Below are 20,902 nucleotides of genomic sequence, written 5' to 3' on the forward strand. Positions count from 1 at the left end.
ATAATGAGCCAGATTCTCAGATCATGCCAGCTTTCTCTCTTGGACACTTCACAATAATTTTATAGGGATATTCATTGCAATAAACAGAGGCAAGACATGCATTCACCACATAGAGATGGAAAAGTCCTATTAGATCATTTGACCCATACTCCTTGCCAAAGTAGGGTTGTCCCTAAATTTTTTAATGCTTACTGCAGTCAAGTTTTACAAGTCCCAATACATTGGGCTTCTACTACCTTCCTCGGGAGACCAGTTCCACAGCCAAATGGATCTCAATCTCTGGCTACAGAAAGACCACCAGGAGCAGACCATTTGTGGTGGTAAAGTACTAGGGAGTTGAGATGTGGGACAGCAGAATTGCCAAAAAACATGGCTAGGAAGTAGGATGGGGCAGGACATTAGGGAGCATACTTGTTCATTGCCTTCCCTCAATGGTTTCTAGTGGTGAAGCATTCAGAGTCGCTGATGACTTTAAAGCTGTCATTCCCCGCAAGAATATCCCAGGGAGGACAGAGGTGGAATCACCATCTGCTTTTCCCATAGGATGAGTACTGCCCAAGGTTCAAGAGGCCACTCTGGTGCAGGAAAATGTGCAATTCACATCTTCTTAAGCCAACTTTAGTAAATACAGTAATTATCTGGCCTTTATTTTGAAGCTCTCTCTTCCAGTTCTGATTCCCACTGTTTTCTGTTATTTCAATTCTCCTAAAGTAGAACAGTACATGAGGTTTCCCAGTCCAGACACAGACCTAACATGGGCTCACCGCCACCTCCTATAAATCACACTCCCAGTCAGATATCTCTCTGCCCAGAACCTCTCAATTATTGGCTGGCTTTTGGCAAGTTTAAAATTTTTAACTGCTTCCAACCAATAAGTGGGAGCTTTGCTAAAGCAGGACCCATGTCTTACTAGGGGAGTGTGAAGGAGGCAATCTGTGGGTTTGTGTTATTTTGGTTTCTGGATTTGTAAATTTCATATACTTTCTTTAGGAGGACTGGAAGAAAGAATTGTATTGTCAGGGGACCAGGATTGCCATTTGGATTAAGTTAAAGACTTGCCCAGCAGAACAGCAAAATCTGGACTAGAGGAATTTTTAAAAAAATACAGAGGACTAGGACTAGAAGTGAGAGGTCCTGCATTTAGTGACTGGTTTCCGCAAAGGAGTGAAGGTAAGGAAAAGAAAGAATAAGTTATAAAGCAATCAAGGGCATATGAAAGATTTTGTTCTTGCTTTAATTAAAATCAGAAGGAAAAATGTGAACTAGTGGGGTCATTTTTAACCTACTAGCGTTATCTGAGAATCTTTAAAACCCTTGTCTACATTCTGGATCACTCTAAGCTCACAAAAAATTCCTCCTTTATTGGCAAAATTATGATATATAAAATATATAGTAAATAAAATATATTCCTATAAATACTTACAATTCCAGAAAAAGCCTCCCTCAGACTTCCTGTACAGTTGTTCTTACATAACATCTTATCATCGATTGCATTTTGATATGCCTAATTTCTGGCTTTAAGGGCTCATCTGCACTTTGCAAATGACATGAAGAACTAGCCTTTAAAATAATTATTGTAATGAGAGTATTGACTCATAAAACTGAGAAATAAAATGTCACCACTGAGATTCTGAGTGAGGCACTTGCTTTTGTTTGCATGAATTTTAGAGAAGAAACCTGTAAAATGGTGCCTGAACCACAATTCCATACTTATGACCGCAGAAAAAAAGGTATGGCCAGCTCTGGAGGAACAGTGAGAGTTTTGCATGTGGTCAGAGAGCAGAAAATAACATATTACTCTGAGATACAAGACTAAAGGCAGGGAAATATCTCAGAGGATCCATGATAGACATGGTATATCTTGACTTTTGTCAAGTTTTTGATTCTGTCTCGCATGACCTTCTCATAAACAAACTAGGGAAATACAACCTAGATGGAGCTACTATAAGGTGAGCACAAAACTGGTTGGAAAACCGCTCCCAGAGAGTAGTTATCAGTGGTTCACAGTCATGCTGGAAGGATGTATTGAGTGGGGTCCCACAGGGATCAGTTCTGAGTCCAGTTCTGTTCAATATCTTCATCAATGATTTAGATAATGCATAGAGAGTACACTTACAAAGTTTGTGGACAATATCAAGCTGGGAGGGGTTGCACGTGCTTTAGAGGATAGGGTTAAAATTCAAAATTATCTGGACAAACTGGAGAAATGGTCTGAAGTAAATGGGATGAAATTCAATAAGGACAAATGTAAAGTACTCCATTTAGAAAGGAACAATCAGTTGCACACACACAAAATGGGAAATGACTGCCTAAGAAGGAGTACTGTGGAAAGGGATATGGGGGTCATAGTGGACCATAAGCTAAATATGAGTCAACAGTGTAACACTGTTGCAAAAAAAGCAAACATCATTCTGGGATGTATTAGCAGGAGTATTATAAGCAAAACACGAGAAGTAATTCTTCCTCTCTACCCCACGATGATTAGGCCTCAGCTGGAGTATTGTGTCCAGTTCAGGGTGCCACATTACAGGAAGGATGTGGACAAATTGGAGAAAGTCCGGAGAAGAGCATCAAAAATGATTAAAGGTTTAGAAAACATGACCTGTGAGGGAAGATTGAAAAAACTGGGTTTGTTTAGTCTGAAAAACAGAAGACTGAGAGGGGACATGATAACTGTTTTCAAGTACATAAAAGGTTGTTACAAGTAGGAGGGAGAAGAATTGTTCTTTTTAACCTCTGAGGATAGGACAAGCAAGGGGCTTAAATTGCAGCAAGGGAGGTTCAGGTTGGACATTAGGAAAAACTTCCTAACTGTCAGGGTTCTTAAGCACTGGAATAAATTGCCTAGGGAGGTTATGAAATCCCCATCACTGGAGATTTTTAAGAGTGGATTTTAGACAAAAACCTGTGGGAATGGTCTAGATAATACTTAGATAATACTTACTCCTGCCATGAGTGCAGGGGACTGGACTAGACCTCTCGAGGTCTCTTCCAGTCCTATGATTCTATGCTTTCTACAAATGATAGAATTACAGATAGGAATCACATCAACCACCACATGCACTGTGGACCCCAGTAGCTGTTTAATAACACATAGCAATACACCCAGTTTATAGCAAGAAGTAAAAGCTACAGCATTCCAGTGAATTCCTCTCTCTAGATATTCATACTACACTCATCACAATGGCATCTGAGCAACTACTGGGGAAACCTTTGAGAAACATTCTGTAATTATCTACATTGGATTTTAGCCAACACCAGCGCTAATAATTCCACTTTCTGGCAGGTTCATTTGGGTCATTAATGTCAATATGCCCTTATATAAATGCACAAATAACTCGCACTGGCTTCAGTGGGATTTTTGCATGTGTATCTGAGGTCAAAAAATAACCCTAGACATATTTTTAATTAAGCTGAAGTTGGAAGATATTGCTAAATGAAACTGAAGAGATACCAGTGTGCCCTAAAGATGGAAATATACTTAACTAAAGTGTAAAAGGGTTTATTTGGAACAACAGTAAACTATAAAGCAAAATATAACAAACCAAATCTTCAGACACCTACAAAATACATTGTATTATAAACAAGGAAAAAGCATAACACCACCTTGGTAACAGCTAAATGTTGAAGGCTCCCAGCTACGCCTCTTTCTAGCTGATGCATTCAGCCTGAGTGTCACTGCCCAGAAGCACCAAGCCTGTCTACAGCACAATGCCTCTTGGATGCTGGGCAGAGCATTGAGAAAGGTGACCCTTGCTGCTGATCAGGTGTAGCTAGCAGCTGTCCCTATGCAGATGGGCAACAACATTTGCTCCTTCCAGATACCTAACATCTGAGGCTGCTCTGTGGACACTCTTTCCTGGTTTGCAGCTGTACAGGTCTTCTGAGAAGAGTGGAGGGCTCCCCTGCATCCTCTCTCCCCACTATATTTGGACTGGTCATAATCTGGATCAGAGAGAAGGTGAGAAGAAATGGGCAGCTGGTTGAGAAATATTCCCTGCCATATTAATAATTCAAGACCTGAGCATCTTTCTCTGAAGTGTTTTTTCTGAGACAGACACTTTTGTAAGTGAATGAAAACAACTCAGTGTTGCAGCCTTACAGATCACATCTGGTGAGACCAAGCAAAGTCTCATTCAGAGACTAAAAGAATTCAAAATCCAAGAATTGGCTAATTTGGATTTACACTGCTCTAAAAATGAATACATGTATTGGACACAGTTTTTTTTTTTAATAAACCCCCCAAAACAACAGTTGCTTGGCAAATGGAATTTACAGTAATGACAGAGGCAGAAACAGACCCAAGTGTGTGGAGGTGTTTGTAGTGCAATAGGAGAATGGAAATAGCAGTTTGGTAGGTCTAATCTACATACTACATACAACCATGCCACAGGTGCAATTGTTTTTCCTTATGGTAAATGTCTTAACTTACAGAGGCCCCTTGAATGCAGATGATTAGACAAAAAAGAGTAAAGTTTTTTATTTTGGATTATTGATCCTCTGTGTAGTATCTCCCAATCCCCTTCCCCTACCAATTCCTGGCTTTTTGTGTCCCTTCTTTTGCCCTCTCTTTCCTGACCTTTGACAGGAATGCTCCTCATTTCCTCTTTATGGTGAAGAAAGAAAAGCTTTGGAAGGCAGTGTGCACCCATGCAACAATCTTGTTGCTGTGTCCCACTGCTGCAATATTCAAATTCCCTTCACATGCTGGGGGCCACATGTCTATAAAATGTGCATGAAATGTTGATTTAGTTGTGACCAGGCAGAGTGTCTAATGCTGAATTTGAAGCCTATAGTATGAACCAATAAGGTAAGATGATTCAAGCAGGAAGAGGCTCTGTTGGTATTTCCAAGGGAAATTGGGGGTTCCTAGGTAAATTTTCACAAGCCGCAGAAGGTATGAGTGAAACTCTGGGTTTTTCTTATTTTAACTGTAACCCTTCACTCATCCTTACTTAGTGGTACAACTCTGACAGCGAATGGGAATTGGTTTGCAGAAATTAAAGGCCATTTTTTAATAAGAGCTTTCACATTATCAAAAACATACTTAAGTTACTTTACAAAAAACCCACAAAATTAAACATATGGTCGTGCAGATTTGCAATGAAATTTATTACATGGGAAACAGATTAAATGAAAGGCTACTACCTGATGAGATTATACAGAATAGCCTATACAGTAATATATTCAAACAAATATTCTAAAAAATTACCACAGAAGGGATTTAATACTGGGTCAAAATATTAAAAAATATTTTTGACACACGCACATACTGTTTTCTTTAAGTGAAAAGATGCTGTTAATTGCCAGCTTAAATTGGGATAGTCCAGACCACAAGTTTGTTAAAAATGAACACATGATACTATTTCACCCCCATAAGATCAACTGGACTATGAAAGAGTTTTTCAAAGTAAGCATTTGTAGCTTTATTACTGGAATTGTTTATAATTACATTAGACAAAGCACTTGAAAATGTATATTAGAGTCCAATTTTGCATATGTCAGGAAGTGGATTAGGTAACATGTTGGGTTAAAAGTTACAGTGCTCACCCTTAAAACCTCACTGATTTTACCTAAGTTAATTAGATACATATTCTTTCTCAAAAACTCTGCTCCTTATGTGTGTTCTCAAGGTTGTAGCCATTGACTTGAGACAAAAATATTTTGTACTGCTCTTTTAATCCTCTCAGTACTGCTGAAGCAACACAGCTGAAGTTAGTGGAGTTACTCCAGTTTAACATGAATTTAGAATCTGGGCAAGTGATTTGAAATATTGAAGAACTATCAATTTCCAGACAAATTTACATTGAGGTGGTGTTAGTTGACAATATTGATAAGTAAATTAAGGATAAAACACATTAAAGAGATGTTGTAATTTATCTAAAATGAAGCATTACAAACCCATGAAATTTTGAGTTAAGGTTACACTTAAAAGAAATCCAAACATATTAAGATAATGGACCCAGATACTTTGCCATGTAGTGACATCATACAATAACAATGCCTTTATCATGAAGGTATTTTAATGTCTGGTCCCAGATTAAATTGAACTGATTTTTAATGACATCTGATTTTTTTTCATGTCTTCCCCTTTATAGCATCGCTACATCCAACCTACTCCCCACAAGGGTCACCACACACTCCCTGGCTGAAGCTAAGGAGCTAGCCCAACATTTCAAATTGACAGAAAAAAACAATTTTTAAAACAAATGCAGTGCTACTGAAAAGTGACCAATTGCCAGCAAAAGGAGTTGTCGAACAGTCTCCAGAATTGCACAGAAAGTGGCAGTGCCAGCTTTCTTGTTATGTTCTGCCAATATATTTCACCTTGTTTTGGATACACCTTCAAAGGGATCAGATAGTAGGTTCATATTTCATGGATTCCCTGCTAAGACTGCCAACAAAAAGTGTCAGTGGCTAATGCCTGAAAATACTGCTGAGCTTCAGATAAACTTGTATGTGTCCTCCAGACTTCGTTGGAGATCAGTTGTAGCCTAGGGGTGATTCAGAAAGATAGACTGTTTCATGAAAAGGATGGTGGCAAGTTATTTCAATGATGACTAAGAAAGAAAAAGTAAAATGTGGCAATAAACTAGCCATCACATTTTTCATTGTGTCAATTGGTTTGACAAGTGTGCAGTATGCTCTCAGGTTGCCAGTTGCCAAGAGTATGAAGCCTGAGGGGTTGCTGTGGAGTTTGAAAACCAAAAATCCATTAATGAAAAAGAAAACAATTTTTTTTGAGAGAGTGAGAAAACTTGAAGCCATGAAAAAAATCAGCAAGACTTGATTACTCTGATTCGCAGTGTCAATATAAACTCCCTATAGAGATTTTATCTGGTATCTCTAGCGACCTGTTCAACAATGTAAAGTGCATATCATTGCAGAAAATTGTATCCTTACTGCACAGTAAGTATGGCTTCAAAAGATACAGGACCTAAAGCAGCTACCAAATCTGAAACAGTAGTTTCATCAAATAATGCTGTTTCATACTGTATTAGTGGCAGGGCTGAACATCTGAGAGCAATTGCTTTCCAAAGCCAGGAAAAGCAAATACTTAACAATTCAACTTGATGAATCAACTGATGTCTCTGGTGCTACAGAAGTTCTGGCATTTGAGAGATGTTTCTGGAGGTTCTGTTGAAAGCAACTTACTCATTTGTAAAGTTGGGACAGGATAAACAGGAGACTGCTTATCTGAGACAATAAGTTTTCCACATTCAGTGAAAGACATGTATTGCCATCTGTGCGAACAATGCCAAAACAATGACAAGTATGAATAGCAGTCTGGTCACATGGATGCAAAACACCACATAGCTTCAGTGTTTCATAAACCACAAATTTCTTGCTACTAAGAAAATGCCTGGAAATCTGTGCCAGACCCTTCTTGAAGCTGTTGAAGTAGTGAACTTAATTAATAGCTCTCCATTCAATTTTCTGTTTGTCCTATTCTGTGATATCTTTCACTAGCAACTTCTCTTTCACACTAAAGGGAGATAGCTCTCATAAAATAAAATGCTAAGCAGAATCTTCAAATTAGAAGAAGAATGGTCAACAATCTCCCCTTGCTGATGTCTTCAATAATTCACCTTGGGTGGTAGGCTTCAATTTGAGTTGCCATCTTTGAGCATCTAAATGAGCTGATTCTTCTCTCCAAAGGAAGAAAGGGAGTGTCTGTCTATGCACAACAGGGTAGAATTATGCATCAGACAACTTGGAAATGTATGCCCTCTAGTTTGTGAAAAAAAAGAAACTCAGATTAGCTTCCTGTTTCAGACTTTATCAAGGTAACCTGGTAAAAACTCTCAGGAACTCAAATCGGCATCTAAAATAAATTCAGACCCAGCTGCAGGACTATGTTTTTGATGAACCACAAAAGAGGAAAAGATGCAGTTAATCAGTAGCACTGACTAGGCCACTGCAAGACAAAGTGGCAGACTCCTCCTCTGACAACATCTCGCTGACTTTCCCTAGCTAAAAACTCAGCTGATTTTGGCTGCCTCTGAAAAAGAAGGATCCAGCTTTAGTTGTACAAATGATGAAAGGTCTCATCCTATTTTCATCTTTGTTTCTCTAAGCTAGGTTTCTCTCCAGTGATTGTGATAAAAACAAAGTATCGGAATCATCTCTCAAGTGAAAATAAATTTAAACTGTGCATTTTCCGAATGAGGCCTCCTGTTGAGCATATCCCAACAGCCAAGACAGGCTCATCCATAACACTGAATTGCAAGTATCAGAGGGGCAGCTGTGTTAGTCTGGATCTGTAAAAAATAACAAGGAGTCCTGTGGCACCTTATTGACTAACAGATGTATTGGAGCATAAGCTTTCGTGGGTGAATACTTACTTAGTCAGGTCTGAGTATTCACCCACGAAAGCTCATGCTCCAATACATCTGTTAGTCTATGGCCACGTCCAGACTGGGTATTAAAATCGATTTTAGATACGCAACTTCAGCTACGGGAATAACGTAGCTGAAGTCGAATTTCTAAAATCGAGGTACTCACCCGTCTGGACGGCGCGGCATCGATGTCCGCGGCTCTCCGTGTCGATTCCGGAACTCCGTTCGGGTTGATGGAGTTCCGGAATCGATGTAAGCGCGCTCGGGGATCGATACATCGCGTCCACACTAGACGCGATATATCGATCCCCGAGCAATCGATTTTAACCCGCCGATGCCGCGGGTTAGTCTGGACGTGCGCTATAAGGTGTCACAGGACTCTGTCACTGAATTGCAAGTGTATTTAAAAGATTTCACTCTCCTTTTAATTTAGAACTTTATATTCAGTTATCACAGGTGTAGTTATGGTTACTATTTTTTTTTGCCTGCATTTGAATGGGGTTTAAAGTCTTGGGAGGAAAAAGATCACAAAACATTTCTTATTACCAGCTCTGTAAGTCTGAGGAATCCTGACCTAAGCTACCAAATAGTCATGATGTAAACAGTCACATATGAATTGAATTTGAACCATTGATTAAAATATTCTGTTTATTTGTGTGCATTTCTGCAGATGACCGTATATTACCTAAAAGGGTAAAACAAATCTATATGCTCTCTTTTTATTTAAATACAGCAAAATGAAATTTAAGCCATAGTAAATTACATATATTTTTAGAAGTCAGAAGCTTAAATTGCCTTCTATTTAAGTACACTGGTATTTGCATTGTCACAGTATATTATATAGATTTGATGCATAACATATAACTGTACTAATCTTGGTGGTAATCATAACAACAAGAAAAGTTGTTTGGGGATTTTCTATTTTTATTTTTAAGAATAACAAAAACCTTTCCATTGAATGGCCACATGTAAAACTATGGTTTCTGTGCAGAGAGACCGAGGCTGCTTATTACCTACAGTATGCTAGCTATGATGAACAGACCACCATAGTTGTGACAACTAATGTAGCTGCCTCCAGGGTAAAACAAAGGTTTACATATTATACAAGCAATTTAACTGTTTTCTAAACATATTGCCAAGACAGTGGGAGTTGGCAGCCAACACTGTGTTTTAGGTTTTGGATACTTGGATTAGAAGTGACTGCTGATTACAGACCTTTTTATTTGTCTTCTACGAACTACAAGCATACTAGTAACTCAGCAAAGAATTCTTCACAGCACTTAAACTTTTCTTCATGGCTTCCCAAAGATTAGATACACAAATCACTCCACAAAAGTGGAATGAGAGTCTTGTGCATAGATAACTACACAAGACAATTGTCTTGTTCTAACCTTTAAGAAGTAGCTGAAAGTGAAATGTTTTATAATCCCTTTTGTGCAGTAATCACGAAAGAAAGAAAAGAGTTTGGGCAAAGATTAGAAAGACTTTTTTGGGGTTCCAGCTGAAACACAATAAAGAACATAATTAACTTCACAATTCTTTGTGTTTTTCATTTGACTGCAGGGAGGAGATGAAAGAGGACTGTTAAGCCTTGCATTCCATCCGAATTATAAGAAAAATGGAAAGCTGTATGTGTCTTACACCACCAACCAAGAACGGTGGGCCATTGGGCCTCATGACCACATCCTTAGGGTCGTAGAATACACAGTATCCAGGTAACATTAAAAGTCAAAAAATCAAAAACCTTATGCTGTTCATCACTCTTATTTCTTTGGTATTCCTTTTTTGTTTTTAAATGAATTGTAACATTTACAATGGATATATTTAGGTACTTTCACGAAGTACCACTGGGTTAATTTCAAGCAATAGTTTTGAAACAGCAGTGAGTATATTGCCTCATTCTGTTTTTTAATACAGTTTCAATTATCACTTGTATTAGTCATTCCCAAATTATCCTGTGTAATATCTTTTGTGACATAGCGATTTCAATGAAATTGTTTGATGTTTTACTATAGAGTTACAATAGCTCTTCTGTCATTTGACTGAATTTAAGTTTATTGTTAAAAATAGGAAATCAAGAATGGCATGTAGCCAATCAGTGGCTGCTAGCAGCAAGTATCTCCAATGGCTTGTGATGGGACACTAGATGGGGAGGGATCTGAGTTACCACAAAGAATTCTATCCCAGGCGTTTGGCTGGTTGGTCTTGCCCACATGCTCAGGATCTAACTGATCTTCATATTGGGGGTCAGAAAGGAATATTCCCCTGGGTCAGATTGGCAGAGACTCCTGCAGTTCGGAGCAGGGAGGTTCGCCTTCCTCTGCAGCATGGAGCATGGGTCAATTGCAGGTTTAAACTAATGTAAATGGTGAATTCTCTGTAACCTGAAGTCTTTAAACCATGATTTGAGGACTTCAGTAACTCAGCCAGAGATTAGGGGTCTATTACAGGAGTAGGTGGGTGAGGTTCTGTCGCCTGCAATGTGCAGGAAGTCAGACTAGATGATCATGATGGTCCCTTCTGACCTTTGAGTCTTCGAATCTATTTTTATATCTTTATACCACAGGAAAAATCCACACCAGGTTGATATGAGAACAGCAAAAGTGTTTCTAGAAGTAGCAGAGCTACACCGAAAACATCTAGGAGGACAGCTTCTGTTTGGCCCAGATGGCTTCTTATACATTTTCCTTGGTGATGGAATGATCACTCTAGATGATATGGAGGAGATGGATGGTTTAAGGTACAAAACCTGCCAATAGATAGGTTCCTTTTTCTTAATTATTTGTCTTTGCCTTTCGACAATAATTAGGGTCAGACATTTGAGTCCCGCAGTGTTGTGACCAGTGACCACAAACACAGAGGGACAAACCCTGCTCACCTTACTCATGCTACTAAGCATCATTGACTTTGGAGCATGAGTTAAGCAAATATTCTCAGTACATTCTTGCACTGAAATAAATCTTTTCATACTTGTGTGTTATCAAAGCATTTAATTAGCTGTCATCAGCAGTTGTGATTAGATTTAAACTAGGGTGGTCAAATGATTAAAAAAATAATCGCAATTAATTGTGAGATTTAAAAAAAATTCCCAATTAATTGCAGTTTTAACTGCATTGTTAAAAACTAATAGAATACCATTTATTAAAATATTTTAGATGTTTTCTACATTTTTAAATATGCTGATTTCAATTACAACACAATTACAACTTTATATTATTTTTATTACAAACATTTGCACTGTAAAAAGATTTAAAAAAGAGACTGCATGTGTTGGGGGGAAGTGTGTGTGTTAGGGGAGTGCTCTCTCTTTAAGCAGCACATTCAAGAGTCTGAACACTTTTTCAGCCAGCAGCAGCTGCTCTCAGCAGCTCTCATGGCTGAGCTAGCAGCACAAGGCAGGCTCGTCCCTGTTCCCTGAAACAAGCCCAGCAGCAACTTGGTACATGGGTGGAGGGAAGGGGACCCCCCGACATCAGCCCCCTACTTCTCCCCCAGCACCTCTGTCTGCACAGCCAACAGGAGGCAGACTCCTGGTCCACAGCAGCTTGGCCAGGGATGGCTCCATGGAGTTGGGGGGAGGAGCAGCAGTGCGGCTCGCCCTGAACATGGAATGGCCTCCTTCACCCATCCCTAAGGCCAGCCCTCATTACGAAGTCTCTTGTCCCTGATCACCTCCTGCTTGCTGCCACAACTTGTGCCTCGCTCCCCACCCAGCTGCCGCCAACTCCCGTCTCCAGAGGTGTGCTATTAACACTCATTAAAAAAAATAACATTAATCTGGTTTGAGTTAATCACATGTGTTAACTGTAATTGACAGCCCTAATTTAAACACTACAAAGGCTCCCTCTCCTAAGTAATTTTTTTTCCAAACAGGCCAATTTAAAGAAACAAATGTGCTATAAGAAAGGTTACAGACACATACTGAGGTAAATCATGGCCCTGCAGCAACCAGAAAAGCATCCAGACAGCAAATGAAGCAATCCTATTTCAGGTGCTGCCCCTACAGCTTTGTCCATCTACTTGTCCCTGGTTCATTGTGCTAAACTCCAGTTGGAATAACACTTGCTTGTCATTTAAATTAAGTAATGTATGAGTCCAGATGGAGAGATCTTCCCTCATTAACTGACAGGAGGTGCTACACTCAGAGGCCTCATCACCACTGATAGACAAGCAGATGTTCTGTAGCTTTTATAACAAGCATATTATCAGTGGCAAAACTGAAGAATAATTCCAACATTTTATTTTCAATGTATATACAATAACGGGAGACTAAAACAGATTGAGGATTGGATATGGGGAAGAACAGCAAGCAATTAATTTAAATATTTAGTCGATACATGTTTTTGCAAAGAAGTTTTGATAGTATAATATAAAGTTGAGTTATCCTTTTCCCACCCCATCACGAACGTTATGAGAAAATGTTTTTGCCTCATTCTATTCCTTGTGACAAAAGAATTCTTGTTCACTACTAACATCAACATTTCCTATCAAAGCTCCATTCAAAGTATGAAAGGACTTTTATTTTTACATAAGCCATAATTAACCTTTGGCGCTCACTGCCACTAGATACCATTCTTGAATCCAAGAACAGGATTCAAAACCATATTAAATATACAAACACACACATTATATAGCTATATAATGAGTACAGCCACAGTTACCTTATATAGGTTGAATCATAAAAGGGATGTAAACCCTTATGTTTCAGGGCATAAACCAATTGTCAGGCTTTGAAGAAATTTCCCCTATTGGCAGGTTGTTTCATAGAGGAGCACTAAGTACCTCCTTTAAACATAATCCTGCGAGAGACAGGATAAAGAACTAGATGACTCATGGATCAGTTCAGGGATGGCACTCTCTATGATTCCTATGTTCCTTAAAAGTAATCTACATATGGCTCAGTGAAATAAGTGGTTTCCTATATTGCTTCACTGTAGTACTATATAGATGAAATATATCAGCTGAAATACTTTTTAAAATCAATTATCCTCCAACTTTCTCAGTGATTTTACAGGTTCTGTATTACGTCTGGATGTAGATACTGATTTGTGCAATGTTCCTTATTCCATACCACGGAGCAACCCACACTTTAACAGCACCAATCAACCCCCTGAAATTTTTGCCCATGGACTCCACAATCCAGGCAGGTAAGTAAGTTATATTTGTCATTGTTGAGGAGCAGATACTGTTACGATCCAGGTGCTTCTTAGGCTTGCTAATTCCAGGACAAATTCTGCTCTGAGATATTTTAGACAGATTTCTATTGAAATCAACAGGAGCGACAGACATCAGAGGACAGAAATCCACTCTAGAGTTAGGATTTAGCACTCCCCAAAAAAAATGAATTGGAAGGAATATGTCACAGAATCTTGAATAGCACCCCTTTGAGACTGGGCCTTTGCAATACATTCATCAGGCCAGATTGGGACCATAGTTTTGTAACTAGGTTTCCTACTCAGGGCTGGATTAACCCAGGGGCTTTAGGGACTGCAGCCCAGGGCCTCAGGCTAAGAGGGGCCCCACAAAAATAAATCATCATTTTATACAATTCAGTGGTCACCAACCTGTCGATTGTGATCAACAGGTCAATCCTGGAGCCTCTGCCAGTCAATCGCGATCGTCAGGCCACTAAAAGTCCAGTGGCGCAGCAGGCCTCAGGCAGACTGCCTGCATGCCCTGTTCCCATGCCGCTCCCAGAAGCAGCCAGTTTCTGGCACGTCTCTGCGCGCCCCTGGGGGGAGGAGGAGAGCATGTCTCCATGCACTGCCCCCAGCACCGTCCCTGCAGCTCCCATTGGCCGGTTCCCGGGCAATGGGAGCTGTGGGGGTGGCGATTGCGGGCACAGGCAATGCACGGAGACACGCTCTCCTCCTCCTCCCTCAGGGACGTGCAGAGACATGCCAGCAGCGAGCCACAGCCGTTTCTGGGAACGTCGTGGGAACACAGCATGCAGGCAGCCTGCTGTGCCGCTGGCTGAGAGCCACCTGTGGTAAGCACCTCCCGGCCAGAGCCTACACTTCACATCCCCTCCTGCACCCCAACCCTCTGCCCCAGGTCAGAATCCCCTCCTGCACCCAAACTCCCTCCCAGAAAGAAACTAATATAAGAGCTGTTCTAAGGTAAGAAGTAGGCTATTTTGAATTAATTTAACTATATTCTACATGTTCTACTGAAATGTAACCATAGAATGGCTTTATGTTTGTTAATTAAAAGCCAAGTTTAGTATAGCATTAATGGCCTCGATCCATAATTGTGATAATTTTGTTTTAAATTAGGAAAAAGACTTGTATACAGGGGCCCCACAAAATCTAATAGTCCCGGTCCCACAAGAGAGTTAATCCGGCCCTGTTCCTACTGAGCAGTGAAATGCACTGTTTCTTTGTAAGCAGGCCAATCATTTCTCTATTATGAAATTGGAAATTTGGTTATGGTATACAGGAGATCTTCAACTTTTGAGAACTATTTCAAATCAAGGCTGTTTTGACTACAAGTTGTTGCCAGCTAGTGTACCTTTAATAGCACATCTTAAATGGTGGTGTCTCTCCAATGCCTAGTAGATACATGGCTAAATAATTAAAAATACCAGCAACATTTGAGATTATTTCACACCCTCAGAGACCCCAAGGAATGTAGAGCTATAGAAGCTGAACTGCAATATCTTCTTGCCCTTAGAGATAGTTGCTTCCTGACTAAGATGGAGGTACATTCATAAGGCAGTTCAAGGAAGTTTGCACTGCTGCTGCCCAGGCTGTACCCGTCCTGAGCAAAGAAAGTACATTGTTGTCAATAAAGCCCTTCCCAGAGCACTACATTCACTTTTAGAAAGGAAAAAGAAGGAATGCATTCATGTCCATGTCCATATGCCTGTTTTCAGGATATTGAAAATTTTCTGTATTATTTTATCTTGATCTGAACATTTGTTTAAAATGCCTCAATCAGAGGCAGCAAGGTCTAGTTGGCTAAATATGCAGATGAAATGCAGGAACTTTATATTATATTAACAGCTCTGCTAGGTACTTATTCTGTGGCCTTGGGCAAATCAATTAGCTATGCCTCAGATTCCCTACCTGAAAAGGGAGATAGTAATTTTGGAGGGGAAGAGAGGGTGTAAACATTAATGTTTGTACAATGATCTGAAGATATAAATCACTAGATACATGCTTAGTATTATATTAATCTTTTGATACACTTTTGTACAAAGGAGCGAGTTAAAGTGTGGTATATTAGGAAATATTTCACACAGTTTGATAGCAATAATTCTAGAGTCAGCAGGTCAGCTAATAAAGTCATCAGCAAGCTGCTTAAAAACCTCAGAAGTTTGTACAGATTTTTCATAGTTCAAAAAGTATATTTGGTAGAAAAAAGGCACACAATTTTCAAGTAATAAATCATATTTTGAAGTGGCAGAAACAGAAGTATTTTTAAAATAATGGGAGAGACATCTGTTAGCTTTAAGAAAGAAAAGAGAACTCAATTATCCACTGCAACTTAAATGAAGTGTAAAGTAATACAGAGTAATGGCTGACAGGTTAAAAAAGCGAAACCTTTTCTTAACTCAGAAAAAAAGGCAAGTAGAAAACAAACGGAAATATCTGGTGCAATCTCAACAATAACAAAGAGCAGAGGGAGCCACATAATTTGTAGTTCAGCAATTAGGGGCGGTAATGTTAAAGGGCAGGTCTACACTGCAGCCTAAATTGATATAACTTATGTCACTTAGCGGTGGGAAAACATCCTACCCCTGCGCAACGCAAGTTTTGCGCTGTCCATACCAGCGCTGTGTTGGCAGGAGATGCTGTCCCGCCAGCATAGCTTCCATTTCTTGCCAAGGTGGAGTAATTATGCCAATAGGAAAGTGCTCTCCTGTTGGCATAATACGTCTTCACCAGATATGCTGCAGTGGTGCAGTTGCATCAGGGCAGCTGTGCTGATGTAGTGCTGGAGTGTAAACTTTCCCAGTAACATTTGAGGCCATGCTTTGAAAAACAGAAGAAATTCAATATGGTTAAAAAAGGAGTTGTTCTTTGCTTCCTTTTTATGTCCAACACTGCTATGCAATAAGAATCAAATTGCATAGATTTGGTGAGCCTTACAGAATAAAGCCAGTTAAAGCACCAATAATTTCAAACATTATTCAGCAGAGCCCAATTCTTGGTGACAAATAAGAAAAAGGTCTATCCATTCTACAGAATATGTCATGAGGCATAAGGGGGGTTTGTAGCTGTAGTTTTGTTTTAGATTTTTTGTCATAAAAGTATGAACACTTTCTTATGCACACAAACTTATTTTCTCTGTGATCTGGGCACAGTGAATAATATACTCCACAAAAATATACAGACCACAAAGAGAATAGTCCTCCAAAATTTGACTTTTTATTCTATTAGTAGAGAAATAAGAGTCCATAAAAAGTACAACCAGCTTTCCCCTTGTCAGATCATGTCTTTTATGACTTTTCTAACATGCTTTTTGATGCACAGGTGTGCCGTGGATCGCCACCCAACAGATGTAAATATTAATTTAACAATACTTTGCTCAGACTCAAATGGAAAAAATAGATCTTCAGCAAGAATCTTGCAAATAGTAAAGGGGAAAGACTATGGTAAGTTTTATCCAAAACTATTATGAAAAACAGCCTTCAAAAACAATGGAATAATAAATATGGTAGTATTGCCATAGGAAAATAGAAAAAAACAGATAAAAAGGAATATTGTAAGCTTAATAGGAAATCAATGAAAGACAAAATACAAGCAAACAAAGGAAAGAAAAGAAAAAAAATGTAAATGACTGAGATCTGTTATACATGTTTGTTACCATATGTGACTGCTCATAAAGAAAATTTTCTGAAAGATCAGGAAGTGATGAATATGTATGCTTACTCATTCACATGTAACCTCTTAAGATACAGAATTTAGGCCAGGAGTCAGCAACCTCTGGCACGCGGCTCACCAGGGTAAGCACCCTAGCGGGCTGGGCCAGTTCGTTTACCTGCCACATTGGCAGGTTTGGCTGATCGAGGCTCCCACTGGCCGCAGTTCACCGTCCCAGGCCAATGGGGGCTGCAGGAAGCGGTGCAGGGCGAGGGATGTGCTGATTGACTTGCTGCTTACCCTGGCGAGCCACGTGTTGGAAGTTGCTGACCCCTGTCTTAGGCAATGTGCCTCTTGTAATGGAGACTAAATGAGAGGCAAAATAATAGAGCACAACTATGATGGGGTGATTAGGAGACAATAATGGGACTGAGGAGAGGCCAATTAACCAGATAGGCCACAGCTGAGGGGAATTAGCTGGTCTAAGAAATCCCCTGAATGAATATGGAGCAGGAACAGGTGGGACTAGTATAAAACAAGGAATCTGGCAGCAAAAAGGGGCTGCAGTGAGGGAGCCTGTAGCCACTCTTTGAACATTAGAAAACTAGATTGAGAGGGTGTAGGAAAAGACTCAGGGAAAGGGCAGTAAGGTTTAAGATGGTGCAGCCACTGGCTGACTGAAGCAGTGGTCCCCAACCTTTTTCGTCTGGCAGGCGCCAGATGATGAGCCACAGAGGACCGTGACGGCGGACGAGCATCCACCGAAATGTCGCCGCCGAAATGCCACCAACAAGTCAATAGGTGTCGTCGCCGACAAGATGCATCATCCAGAGGCGTCGCCACCAAAATGCCACTGAAAATTGGTGGCATTTTGGCAGCAATGCCTCTGGATGACGCTGCTTGTTGGCAGCATTTCGGCGGATGCTCTGTCTGCTGGCCAGTACGCGGGCGCACTTCAACGCCCCAGTGGGTGCCATGGTGCCCATGGGCACAGTGAACTGGACTAGAGGATCCCTGAGCTAGAACCCAGAGTAGAAGGCAAGCCGGAGTTCCCTAATAGTGGGAACTGGCACAATCTGGGCAGTGGATGGGAAGACTGCAGGAGATAGTGTGTATGGAGGGACTTTGATACCTGGGAAGGGGAGGATTCTAGTGATCTGGCAGGAAGCCATGAAGATAGAGCACCCTGAGTCACAGAGAAAGAGAGGTGGCAGAGCAAGCAAACAAGTGGCAGAAGGGGGCATAGGACCTGGAAAGAGCTAATCTCTAAAGCAGCCAGGAGGAGGTGCCCTAGCAGTTGGACCCTGTTCCAACAATCAAATAGGGAAACTACTGAACACTGTTTAAATTCAATTAAAATGTTCAGTTTGGAAATGTACAATATAATATTACTTCACAAGTCATAACATGTCACACAGTACATCAGGAAACTTGGATTTTAAAGAATTGTACATAATGTATTGACTTGGTGCTATTATTGCTAAATAAGTCTCTGAATTATATTTAATGTTAAAGTCTGATGCTTGCTGAGGACACTTGCAGGTACAGACAAAACTCAGATAACCACAGCCCAGAGCTATCTTCTGCCTATGCTGAACATTTAACAGCTTCTAAATTCATTGTGGTAAAGTGTGGTAAAGCTCAAAGCAGTGTCACTTGTATGGTATCAAGGACTGGCCTAATTTCATGGGACATAGATCTTTAGACTGACCTATGTATACCCATTTCTCCCCCAGTCTGTACCGTACTTTGAAAGTAGCACAGCTGAGCTGACTTATGCAGTAGTCCACATATGTAATACAGTCACTTCAATTTTAGTTATTTCACATATTTGGTGTTGTCATTTTATGAATGCCAAGCCAAAGAAAAATGTGGTTTGAAATGAATTTGGTAAACCACTGCTCCAATGGAATTTTGACTGCATCTCTACCCTAGATCAAACTAAGCAATATTGTGGCATGGAATTGTATCCATCCAGAAGAATTTGCCAGAGCTTGTGCAGTGGTCAATTGCTTAAAAAAATCATAATTTTGCTTTCTCCCTTGTATAATTTCATCCCTTATGCTCATAATCTAATCTGGGAAATTCAGTCAACAAAGACTTACAAGTGGCAGTCCAACTGCAACAATATTCATATAAAATAAAAATATCTACTGGCTGTGACTTTGATTTAAAATTTCATAATCGTAACAAAATCTGAGCTTGGTTTTAACCCATGTAGTCTTTAAATATAGTTTAATTGCATACATAGGATTATTTACACATTAACATCATTGAGGAGATTATCTGATATAATTTAACAGTGCAGTTCTGTAAGACAAAAAATGCATGCAACTGTTGTCAACCCTAGCAGCAGTATAATGGCCTCAGCCTAAATAAGAAACTACAGCCAGCAATACTGATGCATGATCCTGAACAGTACAGGCTTATTGCATTAAGAAACTGACCTTAAAAGAAGGTAGCTTTGGGCAAGATTTTCAAAAGCACAAGACCCGCTGAAAGTCAATGGGACTTTTACTCCTAAATCCCTAAGCCACCCCCTTTATTATTTATAATGCTGAAGCATAACAGATCCATTCTCTGGGTGAAATTCCAGTCACGTAAAAGTCAACAGCAAGACTCCCATCAACTTCAATAGGATAGTTAGGATATGACCCCCTTTGGCTCTATTCTTCTCTCAGCCTTAGGTTAGGCTATGTCCCTCTATGTTTATGATGGTGTTTTCTGGTTTCCCTTATACTCAATTTCCTGTCTTATACATCCTGTACATCTCAACATTGGTGCAATTTGAATGGCAATAACTTTTCTTCATATAGTATTTGCATAATTGTTTTTAATATATGAAATTGTATTTGATCTAATGCTGTGGTAGTTCCTTTTTAGAGAGCGAGCCTTCACTTCTAGAATTCAAACCATTCAGTAGTGGACCATTGGTTGGTGGATTTGTATACCGAGGTTGCCAATCTGAGAGACTTTATGGAAGTTACGTGTTTGGAGACCGCAACGGGTAGGTTTCTTAAAATCAATATATTCACTTATAATACATATAAAGCAACAATAATATTTTGCATGTTTGCATATTAAAGTAGTTCTGCCAACCTTGCAGTGTGGCAATGCCATAGAGAAATCCCCAGGTTTGGAAACAAGATAGGGACCACTACTTTCTGAGTCATGGCATTCTAATGAATAGCAGCAGAGGTATCATACTTGATCTCTAGAGGAGGTTGAAATGGAGATATTGATCCCAAATGCTCCTCAGAGACCCCCTAATCCACCCCGATCCTCCAAACACTTATGCCCATGCTTAACTTTAAGTACACAAGTAGTCCCATTGACTTCAATGGATCAAGCATTTAATCCGTGTAAGTATTTACAAAATCGGTGTCTAACTGAATAACAGTGCAGCTTTGAATCTTGATCTCGTGGAAACATCAATGATAGAGAAAAAGTAATGCTTTCTGGATGAATGGGTGCAGTCCTGTCACACTAAGCAAGAGAAATGCTTAGTATCCATGTGCAAGAGAAATATTTTGCAAAGTATTTTCAGGATATATATATTTACAATACTTCGGGCTCAATTCTGCCACACATAGATACTAAGCAACCGGAGTAAGGATGGCAGAAGGATGAATGTTATGCTTTTTTGTGTTTGTACAATGCCTGCTGGGAAACTACATTGTGATTGCAGCAAAGAATCCTGTGGCACCTTATAGACTAACAGACGTTTTGGAGCATGAGCTTTCGTGGGTGAATACC

The 20,902-nt window shown here is 39.9% G+C and overlaps 1 protein-coding gene across 3 annotated transcripts in view; it reads left to right on the forward strand.

The window, feature by feature from the left end:
• The window catches only part of HHIP (hedgehog interacting protein), a 96,777-nt gene that overhangs the window by 51,544 nt on the left and 24,331 nt on the right, over window positions 1–20,902 (forward strand). For all 3 annotated transcript variants that reach the window (XM_050946440.1, XM_050946441.1, XM_050946442.1), the window contains exons 5-9: window positions 9,903–10,054; window positions 10,906–11,079; window positions 13,343–13,486; window positions 16,817–16,938; window positions 20,030–20,153. In XM_050946440.1, coding sequence (XP_050802397.1) covers window positions 9,903–10,054; window positions 10,906–11,079; window positions 13,343–13,486; window positions 16,817–16,938; window positions 20,030–20,153 — 716 coding nt within the window. The remainder of the gene's footprint in view (window positions 1–9,902; window positions 10,055–10,905; window positions 11,080–13,342; window positions 13,487–16,816; window positions 16,939–20,029; window positions 20,154–20,902) is intronic.

This window comes from Gopherus flavomarginatus, chromosome 3 (assembly GCF_025201925.1).
Source record: "Gopherus flavomarginatus isolate rGopFla2 chromosome 3, rGopFla2.mat.asm, whole genome shotgun sequence".
Classification (NCBI taxonomy): domain Eukaryota; kingdom Metazoa; phylum Chordata; order Testudines; family Testudinidae; genus Gopherus; species Gopherus flavomarginatus.